At 47.4% G+C, this 27,837-nt stretch overlaps 1 protein-coding gene across 1 annotated transcript; it reads left to right on the plus strand.

Annotated features, from left to right (window-relative positions):
- Window positions 1-1,795: 1,795 nt before the first annotated feature.
- Window positions 1,796-27,837, plus strand: CCNI (cyclin I). Its single transcript, XM_042870946.1, has 7 exons — window positions 1,796-1,881; window positions 13,207-13,363; window positions 21,028-21,162; window positions 24,037-24,111; window positions 24,284-24,424; window positions 25,274-25,504; window positions 26,106-27,837. The coding sequence occupies exons 2-7, from the start codon at window positions 13,250-13,252 to the stop codon at window positions 26,562-26,564; spliced, it is 1,155 nt and encodes a 384-aa protein (XP_042726880.1). The 5' UTR covers window positions 1,796-1,881; window positions 13,207-13,249; the 3' UTR covers window positions 26,565-27,837.

The raw sequence follows: 27,837 nt of genomic DNA on the forward strand, positions 1-27,837 counted from the left end.
TGTACTACTTTCAGCTTAGCTGGGTGCTGCTCCAACAGTCCCTTCCTGCTGTTACTTGGAACAAAGGACTGTAATTGCATCCAGCTGAGGGCACACTCGGTAAAGAAGAAAAGGCACTTTTGCACCAAGTTAGCACTAGACGTTCCCACCAAACCATCATTTCCACAGGCTGCTGATCAGAGGATATGCCGCTCACTGACATGTGAAAAGTTCTGAGAAGGGCCTTGTTAGAAACCCCAAGAACAAAGAGTCCAATACAGTAGAATTGCGTAGCTGTGGGAGTGGAATGATGTCACGAGTGGAATGATCTCAGGATGGTGCCAGACAGCCCTCCAGCAGAATTTTCCCAGCTGTGAGCATCAGTTTGGTTACTTTCACTGGATCACTGCCAGAAACTACTGATGTTGGAAAACCCAAACAGCTTTACAGGTTCCCGAAACGCAGCTCCTTAAACAGCAGGGCCCTGAAGAAAGCTAGATAAATGATTCTATGGCTGTATGATGATCAAATAGGCTGAGGGAGCTGCGTTTGTTCAGTCTGGAAAAGGCTTTGGGTGATCGCAGTATTTAAAGGGAGATTATAAACTGCAGGGAAATCAACTTTTTACATGGCCAGATCATGATAGGACAAAGGGGAACGGTTTTAAACTAAAGATGGGGAGATTTGCATTAGAAGTCAGGGGGAAGATTTTCACTAAGAGGGCAGTGAGGCACACAGCTGCCCAGAGGCTGTGGTGCCCCATTCCTGGAGTGCTCAAGGCTGGGCTGGATGGGGCCCTGGGCAGCCTGAGCTGGGGGGGGGATGGAACTGGATAATTGTTGAGATCCCTTCCAACCCCAGCCATTCTGTGTTTGATTTCTGCCACTCTGCTTTACTCCTTTGTGTGCTATCTTAACTGCTAGCAGTTAGATGCAGAAAGGAGTTTAAAGGAAACATTCTGCCCTTACTCTGAGCTTTGTGCTCTCTTAATTTCAGCCTCTGGTGTTGCATTGAGCTGCTGCCGTGCGTCCTCATGGTGCCAGGACATCATGCCAAGTATTTAGTCCAGATGAAGTCCCAGGACTTTATATATCACACCCTCCCCCAGCCAGATTTATGCTACGGGAAATCTGAACACTTCCATGTTTTGTCTGCTTGACAGAAGAACGGGTCGACTAAAGATGGGAAAAAAAAAGAAAAAAAAAAAAACAACAACAGAGAAAAAACACAAGCTGCGAGGAAGCCTTATTTATTGTTTGGCGGCCACTTTAAACTCACATTTCACAGCCAGCTACGACCGCTCACGATAACCCGCTCCCAGCGGGGGGCGGGCGGCCGCAGTGCGCAGGCGCCGCGGAGGGGCGGCGGGGGCGCTTCACTGCGCGCGATCCCTCCGCCGGGCGGCCTGAGAAGAGAGTCCCCCCCCCAACCAGCGGTCGCGACGGCACCGGCTTGCAGCGCTGCGCTCCTCCACCGCACGGCGGCGCTGCGGTGCGGGCTCCGGCGGCCGCCCCGCCTGCGCGGGAGGCGGGGAGAGGCTGAGGGGAGGCGGCGGCGGCGCCGGCCCTTCTTTCCCTCCCCTGCTCCCCCCGGGAAGCGGCTGGCTGCGGGCTGCCTCTCGCTCCCCCTCCCTCCCCCCCTTTTAATTTTAATTTTATTTTATTTTACCCCCTCCCCCCCTCCCTCCCCGTCCCTCCGCGCGGCGGCGGCGGCGGCCCGCCTCTCCCTTCCCTCCCCGTCGCCGCGGCCCCGCCATGGCGACATGAGCCTGCCGCCGGCCGCCGCCGCCGCCGCCGCCCCGGCCATGGGGCCCGCACGGAGCTGAAGCGCCGCGGAGGAGCCCCGCTGCCGCCGCCCCGCCATGGGGTGCTGATGGCCGGGCGCCCCGCCGCCGCAGGGGAGGTGAGCGGGCGCGCAGCGGGTGTGCGAGGGATGCGCGGCACCTGCGTGTGCGCGGGGTGCGAGCAGCCGTGCTGGGGGGCGAGCTGTCGTCGCCCAGCCGGGTGGCCCTTGGTGCTGGGCAGCGTCCGTTCGGGTTCTTCCGTGCCTTTGCTCGTGGCTGTTGGCAGAGCTGGGCCGTGCCCATCCCGCTTTGCTGTCCCGTCAGCGATGGAAGAAGTTTTCTTGAAGGAGGAGCTGTGTTTGCTCTCAACAAAGGTCTGAGATTGCCGTCCCTGTGGTAGAAAGTAAGCTTGCAAAAAAACCCTCCTGCGGACTTGTCCTTAGTGCGGTAATAAAGCTGTTCCTTTGCCTTCCCATTCCTACTCTGCAAAGGAGGAAAGGGGAACAAGCCCTAAGGCTTCCTACCCTTAGAAAAGAGGCTGTTTAAATCCTCTGCTTACAGCAGTGTTCCTTAATATCGGGCTCTATGAGCATCCTTCTCATAGCTTGTGGCAGCAGCCCGGTGCACGGCACAGCCCCTCGTATCAGACAGAAGTGTGAGTCTCCCTGCAACTCAGTATTTAAATTGGGCAAAGCACACCTGGTGGGTGATTGCCCAGCTGCTGTTTGGAGCATGCCTCACCTTTCCCTTGCAGGGCTCATGTGTGTGATTTGACTGTGGCCCTTTCTCCCCTCATGCCCAGATTCTGGAGGTGGGGCAGGGCTAGAGCTTTATCTCTCTAAAAGCAAATCGCTGTGTCTAAAAGTAAATTTCTGTGTCTCGAGGGTTTGCTTTTGGATTCCTGCTAGTGATTCAGGTTTGCTTTTGAAGGAGTTTGTCTGTCTTGTGATGCTGTGGGGCAACTTGCTCTCATCTCATGTCTTATGCCTGTGCAGACCGTGGCGTAGGATGAAGGAAGCTGATCTTCTTTCTGGCTTTTCCCCAGCTGGAGCTGAATTTTAACATGGTTTATCTGCACTTCACCTCTACTTGGACCTTGTTATGTGGTTTGATAAATGGTGGAACCGATCTTAGATGCTGCACTTAATATGTCCGTATTGTTACTGTTTTGTATTTTACTTGCCAAGTCTTGTGCTTTGTTTGCTCTGGGGTCCTCCTTTAAAAATATCCTGGGTCTGCTGCTCTCCTAATATTACTGCGTGGTTGGCAGAGCATGTATTGCTGTATTTTTGTGCAAAAGGTGCTGCTGGGGCTGGCTGGAGATGTCATGGGCTGCTGCCAGCATCCAGTGGGTGCTCCCAGAGCTCTGCATCGGGAAACTGCTGCTATTCTTGCACTGTGGAGTTGTTGGAGTGGCTTTGCGTGGGGACTCAAGTAAGTCAGGAGTTGGGACTTGTGGTTTTGAGGGCAGCGCAGCATCCAGAACCGTGTGTTTAACATCTTGTATTAATACTGGGATGCAATCAATATTTACCTTCTAAAATGTGTTATTTTCCTATTTCCAGAATACTTGTTACTATAATCTTTACAGACTTTGTGGCTGAAATACACTTCATTCTGAATGTGAGGCCATTCAGCATCACTGTCTTTGCTTGTTGTTTCCCTGAGATAAACTTTCCAAGTCTGCAGCTGGACCCAAGCATTTGCAGCTTCAGCATCTCGCCTATAGTTTGGCTTTTGTGTTCCCTTCTCAGCTCTCCCAGGCTCAGCTGCTCAGGAAAGTACCCTGGCAGGCAGCAGAGGCAGAGCACACCTTTCCTCAGGCTCACATGAAGGATGCTTTCCTTTACACACCCCCAGCAGCACGCTGGCAATAGCAGTAGCAAAGCTTCGCCTCAGGCCGGGCTACATTGTCAGGACTGTGTGTATTTGTGGGTTCAATATTCAAGCTTTTACGTGGGACTTTTAGGAATAAGGTTTGGCACAACTGTCATGGTGGCATTTATGCTGGCATAAATGATACCTTTAACCTGCATGACAGAATAGATGTGCGGTCTGCTGTTTATTTCACACTGCTCTAATCTGCTGGAAGTAAGCTTAATGAAGGCTGAGCAGCACTGGTAGATGTAGGGTTCTCACAGCCCAGTGATAGCCCTTGGGACTCTGTTGCCCAGGGAGCAGAATATGAGTGGGAAAGTCATATGTCTCTGCGTGGATTGAAACACATGTGAGAGGACCTTCAGGTCCCACAGCCAAGGTACAAAATGGGTGCACAGAGCTAAGTTGACTAGGAACAAACTGGCAGCTTTCCTTAACTCCCATGATTTCTCATGGGGCAAGAGATTCTGCAAATGCAGCTGCTGTCAGCAGGACCCTGCTGTGTAGCAGCAGGAAGTTCAGGCTGGCCACTGGGGAGGTGGATTTGAAGGAGAATTCTGGTTTACTGACAGTGGAGGAGGGAGTTTCTTTCAGAATTCAATACAATAATAGCAGTTTTCAAATACTAGAAAAGCAAGCTGAAGTCATTTAGATGTGTGGAAAATATCAGGTGTCTCCCTTGTAAGTAGGAGGCAGATATGGTCTGAAATTCTCCCTTCCCACGTTTGCTGACTGTAAATATTATCAACACTGTTTTATTAACCACAGTGTGTATTTGCACTAGGCATGCAATAAACTCATCTAAAAGCTCCCTCTTTAATAACGTGTTACTGCAGATACTCTGCTTTGCTCATCAACCCAGACATCAAACATTTTCTGTACCAGGGTGAGGGGAGGTGCTGGATGAACCCATTTGCAAAGGCATTTGTGCCTTTTGGGTGGTGCTAACACTGCATAGGGTGAGATCACGGAGTCACAGAATATTCGTTGTCTGGGGTAGCTTCACTTCAGTGCTGTTTGATGACAGTTTGGCCCCCCCAGATCGTCAGTGTTTACTTTCTCAATAGAACTTTGACTGCAGATCTGGTGATTTTCAGCTGCCGTGCCATGCAGCTGAAAAGCCTGCTTCTTTTAGAGATGAAACTGCTGTAGTAACGTTACCGTCAGATGTGGCTTAGTCTCCATTTACAAGAGAGCCACAAATGTGCCTGTACTTGTGTTGATAGGAGCCAAGGGGGACTTTGCTCAACACGCTTTGCAGAAGTGGAGCTCTAACTCTGCTGTTAAAATAACAGGCCTTGGACATGTCAGTGCACACGCTGCCTCCTGGCTTTATTTTAGGCTGAAGACTCTTGTGTTTAGGTCTGGAACCTGGGAAATGGGGTCTGTTAAATTTGTACCGATTGGGCAGGAGAGATGAGCACTTAGGGAAGAGCCAGGGCTGTGCCATCCTATTTTTGTGGACGACTGGAATTAGATCCTTTTATGTATTGTCTCAACAAGAGGCTAATTAGACAGCAAGCTCATGCTCCTTGAGGATAATTAAGCTTTATAGCTGTGGGTTCTCTTTGGTTAATGAGAATGAGGAGATGGTACCCTCAGAGCCTAAGAATGCTGTTCTGCAGCTACTGTGCCATACCTCATAATTGATCTATTGTTTCTACAGCAGATAATTTCTCATTTCCTCATAATTGCCTCTTTTTAGTGTCTCGCACTGTATCCTGATATTAGCAGTAATCACTGATAATTTACCCTGAAGCCAATCAGAGCCTGCAAAGCAAAATATTGGCTGTGGTGAACATTTATGCTTTCAGATAAAATTTTTTGTTGTTGTCAAGAGGAATCAAGCCATTGTAGATGCATGTTTTTTGGATGTGAGTGTTGAACTGGGTGAAAACTTGTTTGGTTATGTTGCTGTTCATTTACGTTAATGACTGCTGCCTGAAGACAAAGAGAACTGTTGCTGGGTCTGGCTCCTTTTTCTTTGCCAGAGAAGCACTGTATTTATTTGGTTTCAGGCAATTGTATTGCTCAAAAGGTGCTGCATGATGCCTTATGTCCTGAATACTTGTTGACCCTTTCCTGTAGAGTTAGCTTTTATGGACATGAAAGCCTCTGGCCCTGCTTTATGAAATTACAGCTCAGTCTCATTCTTCGTGAGCTTGATTTTCCTCAGTGAGTTCCTTCAACTTGCTGTTGATTTACGTTATGTTGGTGATGGAAGAAGTGAATCATGCTCTGCATGTGTTGCCTTTGCTTTGAGGAGACTAGCAGTGAGACATTACATAATGCCAGGTTTAGTTTGCCTTTTTTTTTTAATTTTATTTTTTAGAAGCTTCCTGCTCTGCTTTCAGCATTTAGAGAGGCTGTATGTGCCCCTCTGGGCGTACAGCTGTGCTCTCACCACCACACTGCTCTGAACCTGAAGCCTATAAAATCACAGAAGGTCTGAGGTGGGTCCAGCTGGCCCAAGCACTGCTCCAGAAGAGACACTCAGAGCACAGTGCCCTGGGCCATGTCCAGGTGGCTTTTGGAGATCTCCAAGGATGAAACCCACAGGGCTTAGCCATGATACCAGGTTTCAGTCCAGCCCATTGCTCATCCGGTCCCATGTCTTAGCAGCATGTCTGTGAAGATCTTAATGGGGACAGTGTCAGAAGTCTTGCTCAAGTCCAGTTAGACAATACTCGCTGTTCTTTCCTCGTCTCCTGAGCTAGTCATTCCTCCATAGAAGGTGGTTAAATTGTCAAACATGACTTCCCCTTGATGAATCCGTGCTGACTTCTCCTGATGATTTATTTTTTGTTGTCATCCTTCCTATACCTACAGAGGATTTCCAAGCTTAGCTAATCAGTTACCTTCCTGGGGATCAAGGTGAGGAGGCTTACCAGCCTGCGGTTTCCAGAGTCTTCCTTCTTGTTCTTGGGCAGTGTCTTTTTACTCACCCTTAATTCAACCATGTCTGTGTTTTGTTTTTTAATTTTCTGGAAACTGCTTGTTTATCCACATAGGCCCCATGGCATTTTTGCCAGACTTGTATCTCATTGAGTTTGACTCTTCTTGAGATTGAAAGATGTGATCCTTGAATACTAATCAGCTTTCTCCTGCTCTTCTTCACTCTGTTGTCTTATGTCATGAGACTACCAAGCAGATCTTTGAAGAGGCCAAAGTCTGGTCTCTTGAAGTCCACTGTTGTGAAACTTGCTTTTTCCATTTCTCCCAGGATCCTGTACTCTGCCATCTCCTGGTCACTGCAGCCAAAGCTTCCTTTGAACTTGACATCTCCAGTCAAGCAAGGAGCCCCTCCTTGCTTCTGGCATGTGTGAAACCCAGCAGAGCAACTCTCCTTGTTGGCTCTTCTATAGTTTGGTCAGGAAGATGCTGTCAATGCACTCCTGGTGATCTTGCCTGGCCCAGATCCTTCACTTAAATGCACATCTGATTCCTCTTCAACTTTAGGGGTAGCAGGCCTTTTTTGTACTTGTAAACCCTTTGGGTGCTGTATCTCAGAAAAAGCCTTACATATCTCCCTTTCACCTTTGCTGCTGCCTGCTCACTTCTGTCACTCCTGCAGGATGAGGCTGGCTCTGCCAGCATGGCAGAGAGACCTCTGGAGCTTGGAGGGCCGCATTCCAAATGCTGTCAAGCTATCTGCTGTCACTCTCCATCTGCCTGAGAGGGCCTGCTCTGGAAACCTTGCGCTGTGTCACAGCCATAGCTGAGGCCACTTACACTGGGGCACATGGAGAGTCCCCTTCTTCACATCCATCTGCACAAGCTGCTCTTTCCACTGTGATCTGCAAGCTGCACTCTTATATGGGCTTCCGTCAAGCACTGGCTAATGTGTGCCCGAGTTTCCCTAATCAAGTGCAGCTTCAGCAAAGGCACCAAGCCCACTGGATCAAGTACATCTTGCTTGTGAGAGCTTCTGTGGTCCCACAGCCTTGCCTTTATCTAGCAAGAGCAGGCGTCATCACGTTTCTTAGAGGGATCCTGGATGTTCCCCAATGATCCTGCACCTCATCTCCGAGGTTACTGGTTTTTTTTTATAGCTCTCTTGCACTTCAGTTCTGGGCACCATCTCTTCAGGGAATTGTTGCACCTGAGGCTGCCTGCCCTCAATGCACTACCTGTGTGCAGAGTAAAGGCTCACACTCCTCACCTGGCAGCATGTCCGTTCTCAGCACAGAGATCTGTGTTCCAAGCAACAGCAGGGCTGATCTCTGCCTACACTGTAACCTGAATTCTTTGGCATATCGGCAGCCAGAGAATGAGCCTGCAGTGTTGAAAGAGTATAAAATGTGAGCACTTCTTTTGCAAGCATCATAAAATGGCATAGAGAGGTTTTTGTTTGCAAGTGTTTTGATTTTGCTTACTTTAATCCATGCAAGCAAAGAGCCTCCATCAGTTAATAACTTTCCCTTTGATTTTTAGGTTCAAATGATACAAAATCTTAAAGCAGAACTCATTAAAATATATTGAGTTCCATCTCCTCTTTGCATCAAACACGTGCTTTCTGCAGCTGAAGCAGGTCTCCTAGGGCTGGATTCTGCCCTCACCTTTTATCACGCTGTACTTGGTGTGTTGCCATATGGTGCCTTAAGAAGGAGAGGGGCTGTGCCTGAAGCAGCTTGTTTGCATCACTCATACAGTGGTGGCGTGGAAGAAGTTGAGGCCAGTGCTGACCAAAGGCCTTCTTGGGTAAATTCTGCTTGGACATCGTGGCCATCAGAGAGACGAAAAAGAAATATTGCTCTCGTCCGGAGAAGGATTAGGGCAGGAGGGACCTGGAAGCGTGCCTGCCTCTCTAGGAGGGAAGAATGGGGATGTTGTTTCAAAGTTCAGCTGGGAATTCATCTTCTGCCTTGGTTTTCTGTCATTTGAGCGTCCCTTAGATAGTGAAACTCTTGTATCAGTCATGAGTCCTGGGCAGAGAGACACAGCAGAATTTCTTAGAATTAACCTGGTTTGAGAGACACTGGGTTTGGCAGCAGCTATGGGCTGTACAAAATGGCTCAGGGCTGTATCTGCAGAAGAGCAGAAAGGGCTCCTCTCCTCTGTACTTGCTGGATAGGTCATGGGAGTTCTGTGCTTCAAAACAGGCTTTAGAATGGCTCCCCATCAAAACGTTGCCCTGCATTCTTTCTTTGCGCTTGCAGACTTGTGTTTTTCAACTGGCAGCTTTCTTTAAAATGTTTGGAGAGCTCCTTGAATTTGGAAAACCAGCACTAAAATGAGGTCACATTTATTTACACTCCCAGGAAAAATGTGGTTGGAGGAAAGGAAGTGGCAAGTGTGTGATGTACATGAGCTTGCCTGAAAGATGCTGCCAAAATATCTCACAGGCTTCCCTTTGTAGCAGATGGTGGGAGTTGGCGCTGGGTGAGTCATGCAGACAAATGGCAAAGGGCCCTCTTCGCTTCCCAGCCTGAATTAAAGTATCTCTTTCCGAATTTTGGGTTGTTGGCTGCTTATGCACAAATGGAATACACTGCTTGCTGAAGGTGTGCTGTTGTGTGCTCAACCTGTGGTGGTCTTATGTTTGGTGTTGGTACGTTTCTCTCTTGCTAACGCGTTTTAATGTCCATCCCTACTCATTCCATAGAAATCAGTTCATTGCTTTGCATCCACTTGCTTATTTAGATGGTGAAATATCAAACTGTAATCCCAAACATTTTTCCCCGATCATTTAATTTGGAAAAGCTCACATACGCTGTCTCACAGCTCTGTCGTGCTGTTCTCACTAACCAAGCTACAGCATGATTTACTTTGCACAAGGCAAACGGTTGGACGTCAGTCTTAACCCATGCAAGTCCTCTGCGCTGCCACATCGGGTTGGGCTTTAACAAAGGGAAAGGATGGAAGGCTGGGCATTGGTTTGCAGTAGTGAAGCATTTGCGGGAGCGCTGTCCTAGGATTGTTGTCTGACACAAAAATAATGTAGGAATCATAAAGGGAGCTGATGCCTGCTGATTTTGCTTCTCAGACCCCAGCAGAGCTGCAGCTACCTCCTGCCCAGTGCATTTGCGGGCTGCTCTGCTGGCACTCGGTGAGGAAGGAGTTAAGGAAGAGAAAGCCCCAGATACTAAAATTAACATCTGTCCCACCCCCTGCCCACAGCTCTGAAATTTCTAATCGCATCTCGCAGTGAGCTGATTCCTCCTAGCAGCACAAACTGCGTTTTGATGCTTGGAAATCACAGATGGCTGGCTGGGGCTCACAGGGATTCAGCCTCCATCCTCCTTCTGCATTGCCTTCCTCCCCCACACAGCAAAGTCTGTTTTCAGGTCATCTGTAGGACTGTTACTGCACACCACAGCTGAAGCAGATTTGGCTGCTGCCTGCTGAAAACACGTACAAGGGCTGCAGAAATGCATGTGGTGCCTGAGCTCTGTAGGAATGACCCCTCTTAGCTCCAGAATACCCACCTGGATTTATGTGAAAAATAAAAACAGCAGTTTTTGAGCTGTCTCTAATCCCAGAAGTCTTTTTTTTTCTTTCCTGAAATTATCTATTTGGAGAAAAAAAAAAAAAACAAAAAAAACAATCTGTGAAACGAAAGAGGTTTTTCATAATTGCCCTGAAGGATTTCAGTGACGCTGTTTACAGTGCATTCCTGTGTGCTGTTGTATTGGCGCGGCTGGATTGCAAGAGGAGGCGGGGCGAATTCAGGAGCTGAGTTCCAGGCTGGTTCTGCTGCTGGATAACGCCTTCCTGCAACGCAGACACTGATTCCTGGTGTCAGTGCAAAGGCATCACAGTATCCTACACAGCCACGCTCCCCCTGCCCCAATCCGAACACGTTCCTGGTGCAGTGACTGACTGCCCCAGTGCCTGCCAACATGGAACTGCTTTTGGAGCCTGTGCCCTGTGGCACTCAGCGGTGTCAGACTTCTCAAGGGAAACAGGAAGCGCTCTTCAAGTGAGCTATAAACCTGGATCAAAATGGGATGTTTTTATGAGAAGGGTTACATTTTATGGGCTCAGCCAGGGTGTATTTAGTGAATACCAAAAGTTTTGACTTGAATTTCAGAGCAAGATTCGGCCTGGAGCATGTGGCAGTGCTCACAGGAGACGTCCAAACAAAGCTGGTGCATTTACTTGGTTTAGTTCTGCTTTGCTATTTCTCCAGCTGTTCTTTGAGCAATATGAGTGCAGATGGTTGACCTTCCACTGAAGACGAAGCAACTAACAGCAGCTTGAACAGTGGTTTAAGACTCCTAAAGTGGCCCTTCCCCCCCAAAAAAACCCCACCCTAGAGCTCAAGTTTCATTTTCAGTCAGGAAAACAGAGGCAGAAAGCAAGGATGAGTTACGTTATGGTGACCTAACTGGGCTCTGCCACAGTCATTCCAATGGGAATGCCCAGCGCCGTGTTTTGGGACCTGTTCCTCTCTGAGCAGTGCTCGTAGTGTTTCATGAAGTGCTGCATACACGCAGAGCGTGCTGTCATGTCTTTAAATGTGCTGTGCCTTTATCTGATGAAGAGCAATGTAAATTCAGATGCAAACAAGCTGCAGCCCTCCGGCTGCTTGGCAGCTTGCCTGCTCTGCTCTCGGTGCTGGAAAAGTCTGCACACCATTTTTGCTCCAAGGAAAACTTTCATTCTCCTTTTTTTTCCTTTATAAAGGTTACTGAGCCTCAGCCCTTGCTCATTTTTCTCCCTGGTTCAGCAAGGAAAGGTTATTCTCCCTTCTCCCACCGCGGTCACTGGTCGATGGAAATGTTGCGTGCTCAGAGCCCTTGGGAACAGCACTGAGCTCCCAGCTGTGGCTGATGCAGAGCAGGGATGGGATCAGAGCAGCAGAAATGCTGTCTGCAAAGGCCTCTGGAGCCAACCTTGTGGCCCAGGCTCTGGGAAAAATGATGGGAGCAGGAGCAAGATGAGGCCCAGAGGGCTGTGAAACCCATTTTTGGTGTGATTGCGGTGGAAACGGTTATGTCAACAGCAAAAAGCCTCTGAGGATGCTGACTTTGGCCTGAAGTTTTTCATGTGTTTTCTCCAGTGATTTGAAGAGTGGTTAATTATTCTCTCTTTCCTACAAAACCAAGCAGAGCATCACTGTTTCATTCTGGGAGGTACAGCTGTTTTTCCATGAGCAGGCGGTGCAGAGCCAGCCATTGCCCTGCTCTGGGGACATTTCTGGAGCTCACAGTGATGATTAACTAGGAATTCAGGGCTGATTAGAAGTGATTTTGAGACACGTTGCAGAGCATTTCCAGCCTGCATAGGAATCCTGGTCCAAGGCATTCCCTCCAGCCAGAAAAATCTGTGTGTAGCCCTGCTCTGCTCACCTTGGGGTCGTTTCACTCGCTCAGGGCTATGCTGAGCTAGGACAGCCGTGCTGATGTTCACAAGGAAGCATTTGTTTTATAGAAATTCAGTCCAGAGGGCTTTCTGTTGAGGATTGAAAGGCTGGAAGTTTATTTGCCACTTAAAGTCAGGGCAGCTCCAGGTGGGATGCTCCATGCGTGCTGCAGGTTCTGGGGGAATCGTGCCCTCTAGAAACTTCTGTAAATTAATACAGAAAAATGTTCTGCAGTTTCCTTTAAAGCTGCCGTAGCGCTTTGAATGTCCTTTTGTTCAGAGCTGTTGTTATTTACAGTAAATTATCTCTCATTGTTTTCACTGTGATCTTTGTTTATTTTCTCTTTTCAGCATGTTGCCTTGTTTCCTGTAAATACAGGAAATAACGTTGTATCAACAAGCTGGTCTTTATAAAATGGCTTGCTTAGGAGTTGGCCGATATCCACCTGTTTCAGATTTCATAGCAGCTCTCAGAAGGAATAGAAGGCTTCAATAACTTTCCCATGGATTTACCCTTCAGGGCAGAATTGTTTCACCAAGCAATTTAATACTGTCGAGAAATGTGCAGACAGAATAATGGTCGGAAGCATTAGCACAATTTGAGAAACCTTTTCAATCAGATCATCTTCTGTTTTTAAAACTATGCTGTGAAATCTATCTCTATTGTCTTAAAAAAAAAAAAATATATATATATATATTACGTTTTACATTTTAATTTCAAACGTAGAGGTACTGACACATTCTTACTGTGGATAGAGGCTATCCCATGGCCAAGAGAGTCCCTTATTATTTGTTTTGTGTACAGCAAGATGTTCTGCTTTAGTTTGTACGCTTTTTATGATTGCTTTTGGAATCGGGTGTTCCTGAACACTTAGGCCTTGCTGAAATATCCTCTGCCACCTACACAGCATGCAGAGATTTTCACTGGGTTTGCCACTTTTTCCTCTGTCGCTATGCATTTCCTATTTGATACTAGAGATGTGCTATCTGTTTTTTGGATCTTAAAACATTTTCAGAGAGGTTAGACCCAAGTGGAACCTTCCTGAACTTTCTAGTACATTTGTACAAGACTCTGCAGCCCACGTAGTTGTTTCAGACCTGTGGATGGTTTTGGTCCAGCTCTGTGTGAGTTAGAGCTGGTTCTTTGGGTTCCCTTGGGAAGGTGTGCCGAGTGCCTGATAGATCCATCATGGATGGCAGATGAGCCTCTTCCATTTCTTGCAACTTCAGTCACCTCTGTGCTTTCTTTGCCTTCGCAGGTAGCTGTATCCAGCTGGGTGGCAGGCAGATCCAAGGGTCACCATGAAGTTTACGGGACCCGTGGAGAGCCAGAGGTTGTCTCTCCTTCTGGAGATGGCAATCTCTAGGGAAGCTCAAATGTGGAAAGCCCATGTGCCGAAAATTCAGCCCAATCAGGTAACGTCCCTTTTTCACATCTTTCATCTTCCTAAAGGTGTGAGAGTATCCTCTGGTATATTTCTGTGTGAATAACTCAACCTGTTGGATGAGGGGTTGTCTTCTGCTTGAGACCCGGGAAATTAGCCTCTGAAATAAGTGGGTGCTGTTGTATTTGAGGAACAGACCCAGAAGCACGGTGCAGAACACAATGTGCAACATTTGGAGCTCTGCTGCTGCTTGTGAAGCACGTACGTGTATTGGTATAATTACACTCATTTCATAAACTGCTTGGATTAACAAACACACGTTTCTGCTCAAATTCTGTGGTCCTTAAGAGGAGCAAGCCACTCACTACTTTATCTGGCCTGAGCTGTGTTTGTGCTCCTTCAGAGTCAGCACCTGTCTGGCACCTGCACTCAGAAACTCCATGATGTTTTGTTTAAAACAAACTGTGAAGTGAGAGGATGGCTGATTAGAAGTGTGAGTTAATTTCAGAGTTTTCTGGTACCTTGCTGTTGGAATGGATCAAAATAATCACCGAGACAGGCTCAGAGCCAGCCTTGCTCGTATTGATTGATATAAAATGTTCACACAGGTTTGTTGGTCAGCTTGTCAAAGCTAATCTCTGGCAAACAAGAAACTACTGCTGTTCTGAAGGAGCAAATGTATTTTTAAAGGGCTCAGTATTATTTTTGTTAGTCCACACGTAATTTTCCAGACACACGACCTGGTTGTCAGAGGTGCAGAGCTGCACTTTCTTCAGGCCATGCACAATTTAAGACCCTGGTTTATGATAAAAACCAAAATAGGCTGCTATTCCACGCTGGCAGTATTTCTGGGTTAGCAGTTATATTACAGGGAGATAAGATTATAGTACAACAAGATAGTTAGGGATGCAGAGTGCAACCAAACCAGATTCTCATGCAGAGATTTCACAGGGAAATCTTTCTGCCTTGATGGAGTTTGTACTGATGGCCCAGAGAGCACAGCTGCAGCAAGGAGCTGCATGATTGCCCACTGAAGATAGGTTCCACCCATGGCGTGCTTCAGTTGTCATTGGGGAGGGGGGAGTAACGTTGGTACTGTGACATGGCTGTCCTGCTGCTGCAGCTATAGTATTACCAGGCCAAGGTTAGCTGCAGCTCACTGTGTGCTGTGCCCTGTGGTAAGGGGAATGTGGCTGCTGCCTCTGCCCGGTATGGAACTGTCGAGGTGGCTCTGCTGCCTGCTGTGGGATCAAGTGTGGAGGCAGCCTGACCTTTGTTACAACCTTTGTGCTCAGAAGACTCTCGGTTCTGACCTGAATGAATACCAGGCTTGTCCTTCTCGTGTGCAATTATGTCATGATGATGAAGGATCCCTCCCCTGCACTTGGACAGTATTTGTGAGATTCCTGCCCTGGACTGTTTCCTGGCTCCTGTGTCTGTCTCCCTAGGGCTTCCACTCCTGCAGTTTCACAGGACTTCCAGCTCCAAAGCTGTCTTCTTTGCAACCTCTTTCTGTGCATTTTCCTTTGTGTCTGTTCAGGTGTTGAGTTAATCAGCTAGAATGCCACAGTATTAAATGTCTTTTAGCAGTAAATAATCATTACATTGGAATGAAATTCCTGTGTGCATATGTGTAAAATGTACAAAGGTCATTTTAAAAAGAGAACATAAACACAGCTGTCTGCTCTGGGGAGATCCTGGCTTGCCACACCAGTGGTTGAGAGCCTTGTCTGTGTAGTCATGTAAAAAAATATTTCTTTCTGTTCCTCCAGCTCAGGACACAACTTTCCAAACTGTCACGTGTTCCTTCACTTCTGCAGTATGCATTTTGGCAATGCTGCCAAAAGTCCCAGAAGTTCAACATGAATTACCTTGTTTTCTGTAATATCTGAAAGGTCCCATTCCCTAACATCTATTTCTCTTCTTCTGAAAACAGCTGCAGTAGCCTAAAACAAGTGAGGTATGAAACCAGTCAGGAAATCTGCGTCCCTCTGCGTATCAGATTTGGCAGCCTGCAGCACGTGTATCTTTCCATTCCCTGCTGCTAAGGTTGGCTGACTCCAGACTTTTAATGAAGTCATCTGGTTTGCAAATGAGAAAGTATGAGTGCGTGTAGGAAAAGCGGTGATGAGATTGGAGGGACACTGTTGCTAGTTTTCAGGAGTGAACTTTTTGTTTCGGCCATTCAGAAGACACTTTTGATGCTAGTGTTTAAAAAGAAAAAATCAGTTTCTAAATATGTGGCAGAATCCATTGTGGACTTCTGTTAATGTATGTGATTTTTTTTTCTCTTTTAATTCCTGTCTGAAAGCTCTCATTCCCTGCTGCTATGTACATTTCTTTTAGCTTTCCTTCTTTTAGCTTTCCTCCTTTATATGTACATCACTGACCCTGGGTGTTTGCAGTGCATTAATGCCAGGTGTTTCAGGGGGTTTTCAGCCTCAGAAAGCAGCTGGGCTGGGTCTGGAGCACTCTTAGTGCCTCTGAACCTGTTTGGTCTTTTTTCCCTTATTTTTTTCTTTTGGTTACATGCAGATGGCATTCAGAAGTTTTCACATGACTTGAGCAGTGAAGCAGTAGAGATTGGCCAAAGGTTGATTTTTGCATGTTACCAAGTAACTTTGCATCAGAGAGGTCTGAAGCCAAGGTTTTATTTTTATGCAGAAATACAGAGTTACTTCTATCATCCCTCTGTTGCTGCCTGTTCTGTTTCTTTCTTTCTGTCTCCTGATGTTCTCTGTACACCATGAGGAATCTGCAGACCTTGGTTTATTCCCAGTTTTTCCACCTCCTCACCACATGACCTTGGGCAGGGCTTTTAACCTTCTGGTGCCTGTTTACCCTTTGGGGAATCATGGACTGACCAGTTTTGTGAAACAGCGCGAGATGAATGCGCTCAGATCTGCTGGGAGGCTGGGCACTAATCTCTCCCCTTGGTGCTCGGGCAGTGCTGTGCACTGAGGGAGGCTGCACTGCTCGAGCTCCTTGCTGCCCTGCTGGGCCATAGGCAAACCCCACTGATCGCCCCTTCTGGAGACCCTCGAGAGAACCCTGCTCATTCCCAGCTGGTGCAAGCTGGAAGTGACCCGTGTGCCTTGCCTGGAGGTCACTGATGTCAGATAAGCCCTCCTGAGACCCAAATAAGGACAGATTTGGTGGCAGTGTTTACCATTACCCTTCTCAGGAGCCTCTCAGTCCTGATAAAGGTCACCTTCCTGCTCCCAGATGAACCTACAGTAGAAACAGGCAGAACCAAATAGGGGAAAGAGCAAAACATCTGTGTCTGGAACAGCAGATAATAATAAAAAAAAAAGTTACCAGGTGAGGTGTTTTTCCTAGGTGAGACAGCAATAAATTTGAGTCATGTTTGTGTTTTAAGAGAACGTATTTTTAAACTGCATTTTGCAGAAGTCCCACGGTATTCTGACAAGTGATTTGTGCTGTGCTAGCAGTGGAGCCCGAGTCACAAGCTCCTATCTTATAGCAACTAAGTATGCAGCAGGCCCTGCAGTCAGGGTAGTAGCAGGGAGATTTGGGTGTTGGTAAATGAGAAGCTTGTTTTGCACTGCTGAGGGCAGTGCTTCTCCCCATCAGCAGAGCCTCACCAGCACCATCCTGGTAGTGCCTGAGAAATGAGGCCGTGGGCAATGCTCTGGCAACAGATGAGTAAGGTACTATCTCTCACTAACACAGGCTCAGAGGTCTGTTGGTGTGTATCAGGTGCTGTATGCTCTCCCTTGAGCAGAGCTGCTGACCTCAGGGTTGCTCTTTGGATTGGTGGGATGAGAGCCATGGTGAGTGTGGTGCTGCCATTTTGACGTGCAGCAGTCGCCTACGTGCTGGCGTGCTGACAAGGCCTTGTCTCGTGGTGTTACATAAAGCACCTGCCTGGAATCTTCACAGAAGCGTGCTGGTCATTGGCAGAATTTAAAGGGGTGTTCATCAGGAGGGTAAGCAATCAAGCAAACCACTGCAGGAAACATTTTAATGTGATATAGCCCTCCTTTACCTTAGGAACAGAAACTGAAAACCTGTTTGTTTCCCCATTTGTGTCCAAAATGTGATCTGCTCTGTAGTTTCCGCAGGGTGGCTTGGTCCTGTTCGTGCTGACACAAACTGCTGCACTCAGAAAAGGTGGGAATTACCCTTACATTTATTAATTGGGAAAGAAAACAGAGGTTTGTCATAGATTTGAGGGAGCATCTGCCAGAGCTGTTAGGGATTGGTGTGTGCAGCATGCTGTCCTTTGCTCCTGCCAAACTTCTGATGACGGAGGTGCCAAGCAGGAGGGAGCCAGATGGAAGAAGGGAGCACTGTTAAAGAGTGCTGGTTAATCTTGGGTTTGGATTAATTTTCTCTAATTAAAATCAGTGCACTAGGCTGTCGTACACTTCCACTCTGGAGTTAAGTTCTGCAATGGCAGACTTGAGGGGACAAAACAAGATGGCTACAGGTAGACAGCAGCAGAGGACAGCATCTGTGGGAAAGCACCTCTAGAACTATGAGGGACTTTTGCTTCCTGGCCCAGTGGGACTTTTTTTTTTATTTTCAGCTACAGCAGTGTCTTGGTTTTGCTTTGAATTTTGTATAACTCAAGGGACAGTGACCAGACTGCTTAATTAATTTTACAAAGCTGTGTTTCTCACTTGTGATGCTAGGACAGCGCACGTACACCTTCAAGGGAGAGGGATAAAGACTGACTGTCACCCATCCCTTACAGTGGGCCTTAAGGAACTTCCCTGGTGCTGCTGGGAGGAAGCCAAGACTCGCCCATCCTTAGCAGGGGCTGCGTCCAGTTGCTTTCTTTGTGTTGTGGCCTCTCTGCATAGAGCTAATGCCCTGGTCTGAGGTTTGACCTCTTGGCCCTGCGCTGCCTGTGAAGGGTGTGCATCCTTTCTGGCTGCTTATTGGAGGACTGGAGGCTGAGCAACAGCGCAGAAAGATGATCTGAGCCCTCCCACCCCATTTCAGGCAGATGCTGTTTTTAGGAGGAGGCCTGACCTTTTGCTTTGGCAGGCACGAGGAGAGCAGAGCTGAGCTGGGGCCAGCACAGTCCTGCCTCCCCAGCCAGGAGCGTAAGAGATGCCATTTTCACTCCCACCTCTGTAGCAGATGTTGTATAACATACACATAGATCTGTATAGATATTGTATAGTTTATTGTTGTATAGCAGGTAGGGGAAACAGAGGCCTCTGTCAGTGAAATACTGGTGGTGCATCTCTTCACTCAGTGAAGAAGGGCCAAGCCCACTCTTGTTGGCTTTGCCAGTAAAGCTGCTGGCCGGAGCAGTGATTCAAGAGTCATACAGAGGGTTTTACAATCATGTTTATTTTGTTTGATGGGATTGGTTTGGGTTTTGGTTCGGCTTTCAGCTGATAGGCACACAGAGTTTGCCTTCTGGGCTCCGCCAGATACTGCATTTCCAAAATAATCCTTTAAGCTGCTAGAAACCTTTGAAGTCTGCAGTATTGTCCAAACCTGGCTATGACTGTAAGCCCTTTGTATGGCTTTGTTTCCTTCCATTTAAAAATAGGTCCAGTAAATAAAGCAGCATGGATGTTCATCTCACCCACCACTCCTCCCTCTCCTGATAGTGTTTGGGGTTCAGCTGTGCGGCCTTGGCTTTGCTACATGTTAAATACTGTCTATAAGGACAGCTAGTATTTAACATACTTTTTTGCTTATTTTTCTCCCCAGGTAGGTTCTAGGTCCCTATCTCACTGTCCAAAAGAAGATGATGTTAGCAGACATTTAATAAATTCTATACTGCTGCATGGTACATTTCTTATATTCCCTGTATGCTTGGAAGCAGCATTTCTGGAGTGAGTGCAAGGCAGCAGGAGTTCTGCCCCAGTGGGCTCAGATTTCCCCTTCAGGCTGCAGTAATGGTTTTTAAAATAGTTATTTTTTGGAACAGAAGCAACTACTCTTCCCCCTTGAAAAGAGGTGGGTGCTGTTTTTAACAAGCCCCAGTACAGTCAGGTGGTACCCAGTGGTCCCAACTGAGATCAGAGGCCTGTTTGAATCAGAGGCTCAGTCCTGCTGATGCCATTGCTCTGCCAGCGCTTCGGAAGTGAAAACAGGGCAGGACTTTGTCCTCTGGAGCACCTGATATGGTACTGAAGGCATGCCATGCAAGCAGAGGTGATATGTCTTTAATCTTAGACCAGCTGGTACGGCTGGGAGGAACAGCTTTTGATTACACAACTCTGTGTCTTTAGCTTAGATCACTGTACAGTAGCACTGTTGTTATTTATTCTAAGGATGACGCCTGTGGGTGGGACCCATGTCAGTGACCCACAGGATCCAGCCCCCACTTTTGAGCCTGCTGCCTTCCCCTCCTTCCCTGCCCCAAGCAGCGTGCAGGAGGCTCAGCGCAGTCGGGAATCAAAGCACAGCATGAGGCTGTGCTGTAAGTAATATTTCTGCAAGGTGTGAAGCTGGTGTCGTGTCGGGAGGCCCTGGCAGAATTGTAGCTCTGCCTATAGCGCTCTGCTTGCACAGGTTTTCTGGGCTCTGAGGCTGCAGCGTCAGAAGGGCTGCGACAAAGCTCATGGCTGTCTGTGCCAGGCAGCATGTGGTCGGGAGCACAGCGATGGATGGAGCCTGCAGTTCCTATTTTGCCTCAGTGCTGGGTGTTTTTGCCTTGTAAAGTCAGGCCGTGTTCTGCCCCCCATGATAGTGCTGGAGGCCAGCTACAGCCCAGCCCAGCAGTGATTGCTGTTTGTACAAGCCCTTACCTTTTTCTTCCTATGGCAACCTGGCAGCCAGGCTTGCATTTAGGTTCATTCTTTTAAGCCATCTCAGCAGTAGCCAAACTGCTGCGGAGCGTGAGGACCTTTTCATTGCAAAAGGAATTTGTTAGCCTTCACTTCTCACTTCTGGATACATCCTCACCAGTCATCTCAAATTGTGCCCCCCAGTTGAAGGGAAAACAAATGTTTGCTTGGTTGAACTGAAGGGCTTTGCTGAAGCTGGAAATATTTCAGGGTACAAGTCAGAGAGATTCTGTATCAATGACTTGTCTGTGTCAGCATTGGAATTCAGCTGTTGTTCAAGAAAATCCATGGCAGTGACTTAGGCAAACAGAAAATGAACTAACCTTTTTTTAGTTTAAATTGTACCTGCTTTGCCCCAGTTCACAGTTAACCGACTGCTGAGCTCTTCTGTGAACTCTGTTTAGAATTTTCTATGTTTAACGGTTAGTGAGCTAAAAATATGTCCACAGCTTGAAGGAAAATAAACCCTTCCTGTCCAAAACACCAACTCATTTCCCTCCCATCCTCTGTCTATCAGGAGCTGTGCACCCGCCTGGCTCCCATAGCACATCTGCTTTTGCTCATCCTGGGCTTTTCTGTGTATCTGAGCAATTCTAAGGAGGCTGAAAAGAAATATTTATCTTATGAACCAGAGGACATCCTCAGTATTCGAGAAACTACAAGGTATCCTTCCTTTTTCCCCTGTAGTAACAGTTCTGAGTGCTGGTTGAGGTTGCTGTGAGGAAGGTCGTTAGGGCAGATTTCTTGCAGTGGACTAACTGGGAGAACAAAGCGCTGATTCAGGCTGCCCCTGAGCATCACCTTTCCAAAAGCCTTTTGTTTCTCTGCTGCATGATTCCTGCAGAAATACAAGTGTTTGGTCTTCTCTGACTTGCTCGGCCTGTGTTTAAGAATAGTTTGTTTTTCTCTCCAACAGGATGTAGCCATTTCTCCAAAGCAGAGGGATGAGGTCATTCAGTGGCTGGCCAAGCTCAAATACCAGTTCCACCTTTATCCAGAAACACTCGCCCTGGCCATCAGCCTTTTGGACAGGTTTTTAGCTGTGGTAAAGGTAAATATTTGCAAATACATAAACTGAAATAGATTTCTAATACCCACTCAGCAGTTTCTGTGTACAGTCCTGGTGGTGTGACCATATGGAAATGCGTGCTTCCCCTCTGCTCTCACACTTTTTTTTCCCTCTCACACCCTCATTGGATGTTGCCTGCACTGCCATAGGTGCTTGATGTTGTGTTACAGAACTGGCAGCACACAGTGAGGCACTTCTGGAGGCTGATTAACAAGAACACACAGTTCTTGGGGAAATGACCCAGCACTTTTATCTGCCAACACTATTTTCCTTCTCCTCTCTCCTCTGTTCTGCCCTTTCCTTCACGTCATGCAGATCATTAGTTTAAAGATATGTTAACGTAAGAGAACACACACACCCTTCCTCTTCAACTACGTGCTCACTTCTAACTCTGTTTGAATGTTGAATTTGCCCTACTGCAGTACCTGCCTCCTAACTACAGCTAGCTAGTGCTGATTCAGAAGCAGTGTGAGGAAAGGTTTTGCCTTGGATTAAAAAAAAGTCTCCACCTTAGACTAATTGACTCATTAAGCTAAAGGAAATGCCCGCTAGCCCACAGCTAGAAATATGGGCCTAATGCCCTCGTGTACAGAAAGTTGGGGAAAGTTGCCGCTCACAACTCTTAATTTCTCTGGTGTCTGAACTGCATTTAGTTCACTGGTATCACATCAAACTGCTGTGACCACCTGCTAGCAGAAAACTGGTTGGAGGGAGCTTCCAAATGCTTGAGGGCAGGTTTGGGCCTGGCATGTGTGCTAGTGCAGGGAACTGAAAGCAGTGGGGGAAGATACAGGCAGACGTGAGCGCTTCTTGGGGGAGACGTTGCTCAGTACGAACGTGCTCTGTAGCCAGCCTGACTGACAGGCCTGGAGACTGATGTCAAGTCGTGTGAGGAGGGATAAAGAAGAGGTGAGGTAACCAGGAGAGGGTGCCAGCCCTGGGAGTGACAGACTGCCCAGCCCCACGGCACAGAACAGAGAGCACGTAGACCTACGTGTTTGGTTTAAGACTGGTATGTCACAGGAGCTGTTCCGTGGAAGAGGTGGGGGAAAAAAAACAAACAGCATTTAGGGACCTGCATCTAGGGGCTGTTGCCTTTCTGTCTGTCAGCCAGTCACACTGTCTGCTCTGGGGAGAGACAGGAAGCGCTGCACTTGGGTGGTGTTTTGCAGCTGCTCAAGTGACACCATCCAGTAACCTATTGTAGATACTATTAAATACTGATAATGGTCAAGTTACAATTCATGGAAGTTTTTGAGATCTTAAATTGGCTGACTTACTGAAATACGGAGGTGAAGAAAAGCATTTTAAATCCCTCAACAGCTAATGCCCGTGAGTACAGCTTTTCTTCCAGTAATTTGCAGCAGCCAAAGAGTCTGCTAAGAGAGTATGAGAATATGAGTAAAAGAGTTCACTGCATGCTTCAGGCAGTGAGCAGGACTGCACAAAGTTGTTTGTCAGCTCATTCTATGTTCCTTCTGGGTGACCATTATTCAGACAGCTCAGGAGGCAGGTAGAAGCTCCTGTAGGAGACCAGGAGGGGAAATGAGTTTAAGGTACCACCTCCAAGTGTGGAGTCCCTGCAAGTATTTAAGCTAAAGTTAAATGGTAGTGGGAAGCCAGTACTCCAGGCTTAGCAACATCCCTTTAAGTAGCTGTGGCTGAATGTTTCATTTTGGAAACAATCCTGTGTCTTTCTCTCGTTGCTTCCTGGAAACAGCCTGCTGGATTTCTTGACAGCATATTACACGAGTGTAACGTGCAGGATCTAGCATTTAAACTACCCCATAGCTCCATTCCATCTGCAAAAAATGTACCTGTTAAGAGTGGATCATGCAGCAGTTTAGGTTAGAAGTAGGTTATTGTATTCAGTGCAGGATTCTCACTTACCTTTCCTTTCAGCATCTCCTGATGTGGACAGAAGAGTACCAGGTACCAGCAGGCTGCTGGAGGTGGGGTAATGGCTGCAGCTGCCTGCTCACTCAGCTGCAGCAAAGTTTAGAAACAGTGCCTTGGCATTTCCTAGTCCCCTGCCACTAAGGAGCAGGGTAGCTTGTATGGGGGTGACAGAAGTGAAGTTCTTTGACAGAATCATATGGACAAAGGTCACTGCAGAACAAAAGCTCCAGCAGATGCATCACATTCTGAGCATTTGCTTACTCTGGTCCATCACAGAGACTATATGAATATTTTACATCCCATGCGTGTGGCTGTTCTGCTTTTTATTCTGAATCAGGGCCTATAAAAAAAGCTTTTTTATGTATTAAAAATCACTTTTTCCCCTTCAAATCCAACATTACCTTGCCTACCACAACTCACCGTAAAAGCCTGGCTCTCTCTTAATAACCCTGGGGTCACAGTTTGGAGAACTGCGTAAGAGATATAGTAGTGATGGTTTGTTTTTGTTTTGTTTTGTTTTTTAACAGATGCTTTAACAAAGACAACATTTTAAAATACTTTATGATGTTTTTCTTCTTTTTATGTCTGACACCCAGCAGCAGTGCTGAAGGGGGTGGAATACAGCGGCTTATGCCAGATGATAATTTCCCCTTCTGGTTTTCTCCTTCCCATTTCTACCCCAGTTCCTAAAAAATGAGCTTGTTTCACTCCGCTGCTGCACATCAGTGGGTGCCAGTTACAGTCACGAGGCTGGCAGATTCCTGTCCTGTCTGAAGTCATGGAGCACATATCTGTGCTCGGCCCAGCTCACCAGTGCTGTGCTGTGATTAGAAATCAGCCCACTGCTCTGCAACATGTTGCACAGGCAGCAGACCCTGGGGCTTAGGATGTTCATCCAGAAAAGACTGCGTGGTTCCTGCGTCACATTCACAGAAGGACTTCTGTTCTGTATTGTAGGCCCGTCCAAAATACCTGAACTGTATTGCAATCAGCTGCTTCTTCCTTGCTGCAAAGACCATTGAGGAAGATGAGGTAACCTTTTTGTTGTTGTTCTACCTTAGCATTGTCTGAATACTTGCTTTTCAAATCCTGCCTTTGCTTGCATGTGGCAGCTGACACTTGCCAGGACAGGAACGGAGCAGTTTTTATGATTTTTATAATAATAATTGGTTTTCTCTTTTCTTCTTTGTGTTGGCTTTTCTAGAGGATTCCAGTACTGAAGGTGTTGGCTCGGGATAGCTTTTGTGGTTGTTCTCCAGCTGAAATTCGCAGAATGGAGAAGATCATCCTGGATAAACTGAACTGGGATCTTCACATGGCGACGCCACTGGATTTCCTTCACATTGTAAATGAGGGGCTATTTACAACTCTCCGGTGTCTGTTGGTAAAAGTATTGTATCGATAGCTAACCTAGGCAAAAAGAACCTGGAGAGTAGTGCAAACCTCAGGGTGTGGTTGTAATTCCTCAGTGTAAGTAGTTTTTGAAATAAAAGTAATTATTAACAAAAAAAAAGAGGCCTTGCCAGAAAATTTTAGAGGAGATTTGTGCCACTTGATGGGCACTTTACGAAATGCAAGCCTGCTGTCTGGAAATGGGGCCCTGTTTTGAGGCATGGCAAGCCATGCATTATGGTTCACTGCTCCTGAAAACTTTGCGCTTGAATCTTAACTGCTAGGTTTTTTTCTCACAGCTAAATACCAGGCAGTTAGAAAACGTGAATGAAGCAAGGAGAACGCGCTGATGCTGGGCAGTGGTGCTTGGTGCAAGCTTGGTGCTTGCTGCAGAAAGACAGGGCCAGAGAACAAAATTCTTAGATGAAAGATAAAGGGAATGAAAGTGCCCTGAGGTTCCCTTTATTGAAGTTCATCCTCTCAGTTTGCTTATGGAAGAGTTTTTGTTTGGGACACCTGAACTCCCAAACCCGTGTTGTTGAGAGGAGAGGGGAGCCTTCTGCCAAGCCCCAGGCAGGGCGTGTGTGTGAGTGCAGGCGCTGCCAGAAAGGCTGCAAAAAGCAGTCGGCGGGTTCAGCTCACCTGTGCTTTTTCCGTGATGCGAAAATTGTCTTGAGGGTTGATCTGGAGGATCCTGTGCATCAGAAACGTCAGTTGCTGTTCTTGAAGTCTGTCCTAACCTCAAGAACAGAGCTGCCTGTTGCTGATACCGCCAGCCTCACGTGCTTGTTTCCCCCCTCAGTTCCACGCAGTCGCAGTGTCCAACAGGCCTCAGCTCCTGTCCATCCTACCCAAGCTGAGCCCCTCTCAGCACGTGGCGGCGCTCACCAAGCAGCTGCTGCACTGCATGGCCTGTTACCAGCTGCTGCAGTTCAAGGGCTCCATGCTGGCGCTGGCTATCGTCAGCCTGGAGCTGGAGAAGCTGCTCCCCGACTGGCTGGCTCTCATCATCGAGCTGCTCCAGAAGGCACAGGTGAGGGGGTGCCGGCACCATGCTCTGCAGCAGGGCAGGAGTGGGCACACAGCCTAGCTGTGGCTTTCAGATTCATCGCTTGCTGATCTGTGCCTGCAGTCATGCTTCTCTGAGGATGGCTGAGCTTCAGGCTGTGGGGAGTTTGTGGGTCAACTTTGCAAAGCGTTAGTCTTGACTGCCTCCAGTCGGTGACAGAGGGAGTAGCCTTGTGCCACTCTGCACTGGGAGGAACACAGTGAGGAGCAAATCCTGGTTAGCTGCTCCGCCATTCATGTTAGGCATACTGTGTGGTCTTACCTGTACTGGAAAGACAAACAAGTCAAGCTGCTGGAAAAGATGCAGCAAGGCCTCTTAAAATCTAACGGGTTTTCCTCCCCCGACTATTCGCAGGGGGCCAAAGAAGAAGCAGAGTCCCACATCTTGTGTTTTGGCTTTGTTTGTCCTCTTTATCCCCTCCTCCTGAATTCAGCATGCCATTGGCAAGCACGGCGTAGGGGTGGCCAGTACACTCAGAGCCGTAGCCCCGCCCTGCCAGGCTGCCTCTCCTCTCCATGATAGTGATCCTGCAGTGCTGATGTTTTTGCTTGTCTCCTCATTCCAGATGGACAGCGCGCAGCTGATCCACTGCCGGGAGCTTGTGGCACATCACCTTTCCACTCTGCAGTCTTCTCTGCTGCCCAATCCTGTATATGTCTACAGTCCCCTCCAGCACACCCTGGTGACCTGTAACAGAGGAGCGTTCAAATGCCAGCCCTCCTCTGTCCCAGGGCCAGGTTTCTCCAAGGACAACGGCAGGCCAGAAGTGCCGGTCACAGCTACAGCCGCGCTCTACCAGCGTCTGCCAGCTCCCAGCGGTTGCAAGCAAGCCTCAGCCAAGCGCAAAGTGGAAGAGATGGAAGTGGATGACTTCTACGACGGCATCAAGCGTCTGTACAATGAAGACACTGCTCCAGAGGTAGTGGCTCTTGAGAACATGGGCTCTGTTTGCGGCGCTGACGTCTCGAGGCAGGAGGGCAACGTTTCCCCTTGTCCGCCTTTACAGCCAGTGTCTGTCATGTAGCTGTGAGCACACACCACCTGCTGCGCCGCAGCTGCACGCGTGGAAAGCCACGCAGAACCTGGCGTGGGGGGAGAAGGGACCATACCTTGTCAGGCTGAACTGAAGGGAGCCAACAGAAATAATATCCCAGCCCTTTTTTGAATTTTTTTTTTCTTGTGCGGCTAATTCTAGTTCCACTATTTAAGCACTTAAAACACAAAAAAGTATAAAAATCTAAAAAAAGACCCGAAAAACCAAACAAAAAAAGTAGCAAAAATTTGTTTCTTTCTAGTGTTGTCAGCTCCACTGTTTTTCTGCTCCTGTGTATTGTAACCCATCCTCCATGTCCAAGAGCTCTCATCAGTTGTGCGGTTGTTTCAGGTTTCCCAGCCATTTAACACCTCCAGTCTGATTTCCATCTGCTCTTTGCTCTTTCTGCTTGCTCCTCTTTTAATTCTCAGCGAGTCTTGTGCATGACGTTCTGTACATTCATGACAGGTTTCTTTTTTCTTTCTAAAGAAAAAGGCCTTTTTGTTTTGTTAGCACTTTGGTGTTTCAATGTGATAATGTTTAAAAACTGGATTTAAATAAGAGGTTAGTCAGGAAAAACACACAGCAATGCTTGCAAAGTGCTCCACACCGATGTAGCCACAGGAGTGTGAACGTACTGTAGAACACAGGGGCATCCAGCCACGGTGCTCCATACCTTAAAGTCAAAACTGTGCTGTCAAACACAAAAAGCAGTTAATGGATTTCCTATCGCTTGAACAAAAGCGGTATTTTTTCTTGCTTGCACCAGGAAACGTTGCACTCAGTGTGGATGTTCACCAGCACTTGACTCTAAACATCAAGTGCAAACCTTAATTTCTGCTGAATCTGTTTTTTTTTCTGTGTCTATAAGCTTAGCATGTGACCAGCACTGCTTGGTGGAGTGCTGGGCAGCCTGAGGTTTGACAGGTTTGTAATTACCAGTCACAAAAAAAAAAAAAACAACAAAAAAACCAAAAAAACAAAACAAAACAAAACAAAAAAAAACCTAAAAACCAAACCAAAACAAAAAAAAAACCCCAAAACCCCTAAGAGCCCCTAACCTAACCCCAAGTTTTGTGTTCATGTAACTTCTAACCAAGAGTAAAACCTTTAAAAGCTTGTCTCTTTTAAATGTTACACCTCTGTTTCTCAGAATGACCCGTCCCAATTGTAAGCTCTCTCCACAGCCCTGAGGAAGGTATTGTATTTGGAGCCATTGTACTGATGAAAGCCTTCTGGTAGCAATAAAGAAAGTTGTCCTGGA

This window comes from Lagopus leucura, unplaced genomic scaffold (assembly GCF_019238085.1).
Source record: "Lagopus leucura isolate 7727_CA_CO unplaced genomic scaffold, USGS_WTPT01 Super-Scaffold_100004, whole genome shotgun sequence".
Taxonomy (NCBI): Eukaryota; Metazoa; Chordata; class Aves; order Galliformes; family Phasianidae; genus Lagopus; species Lagopus leucura.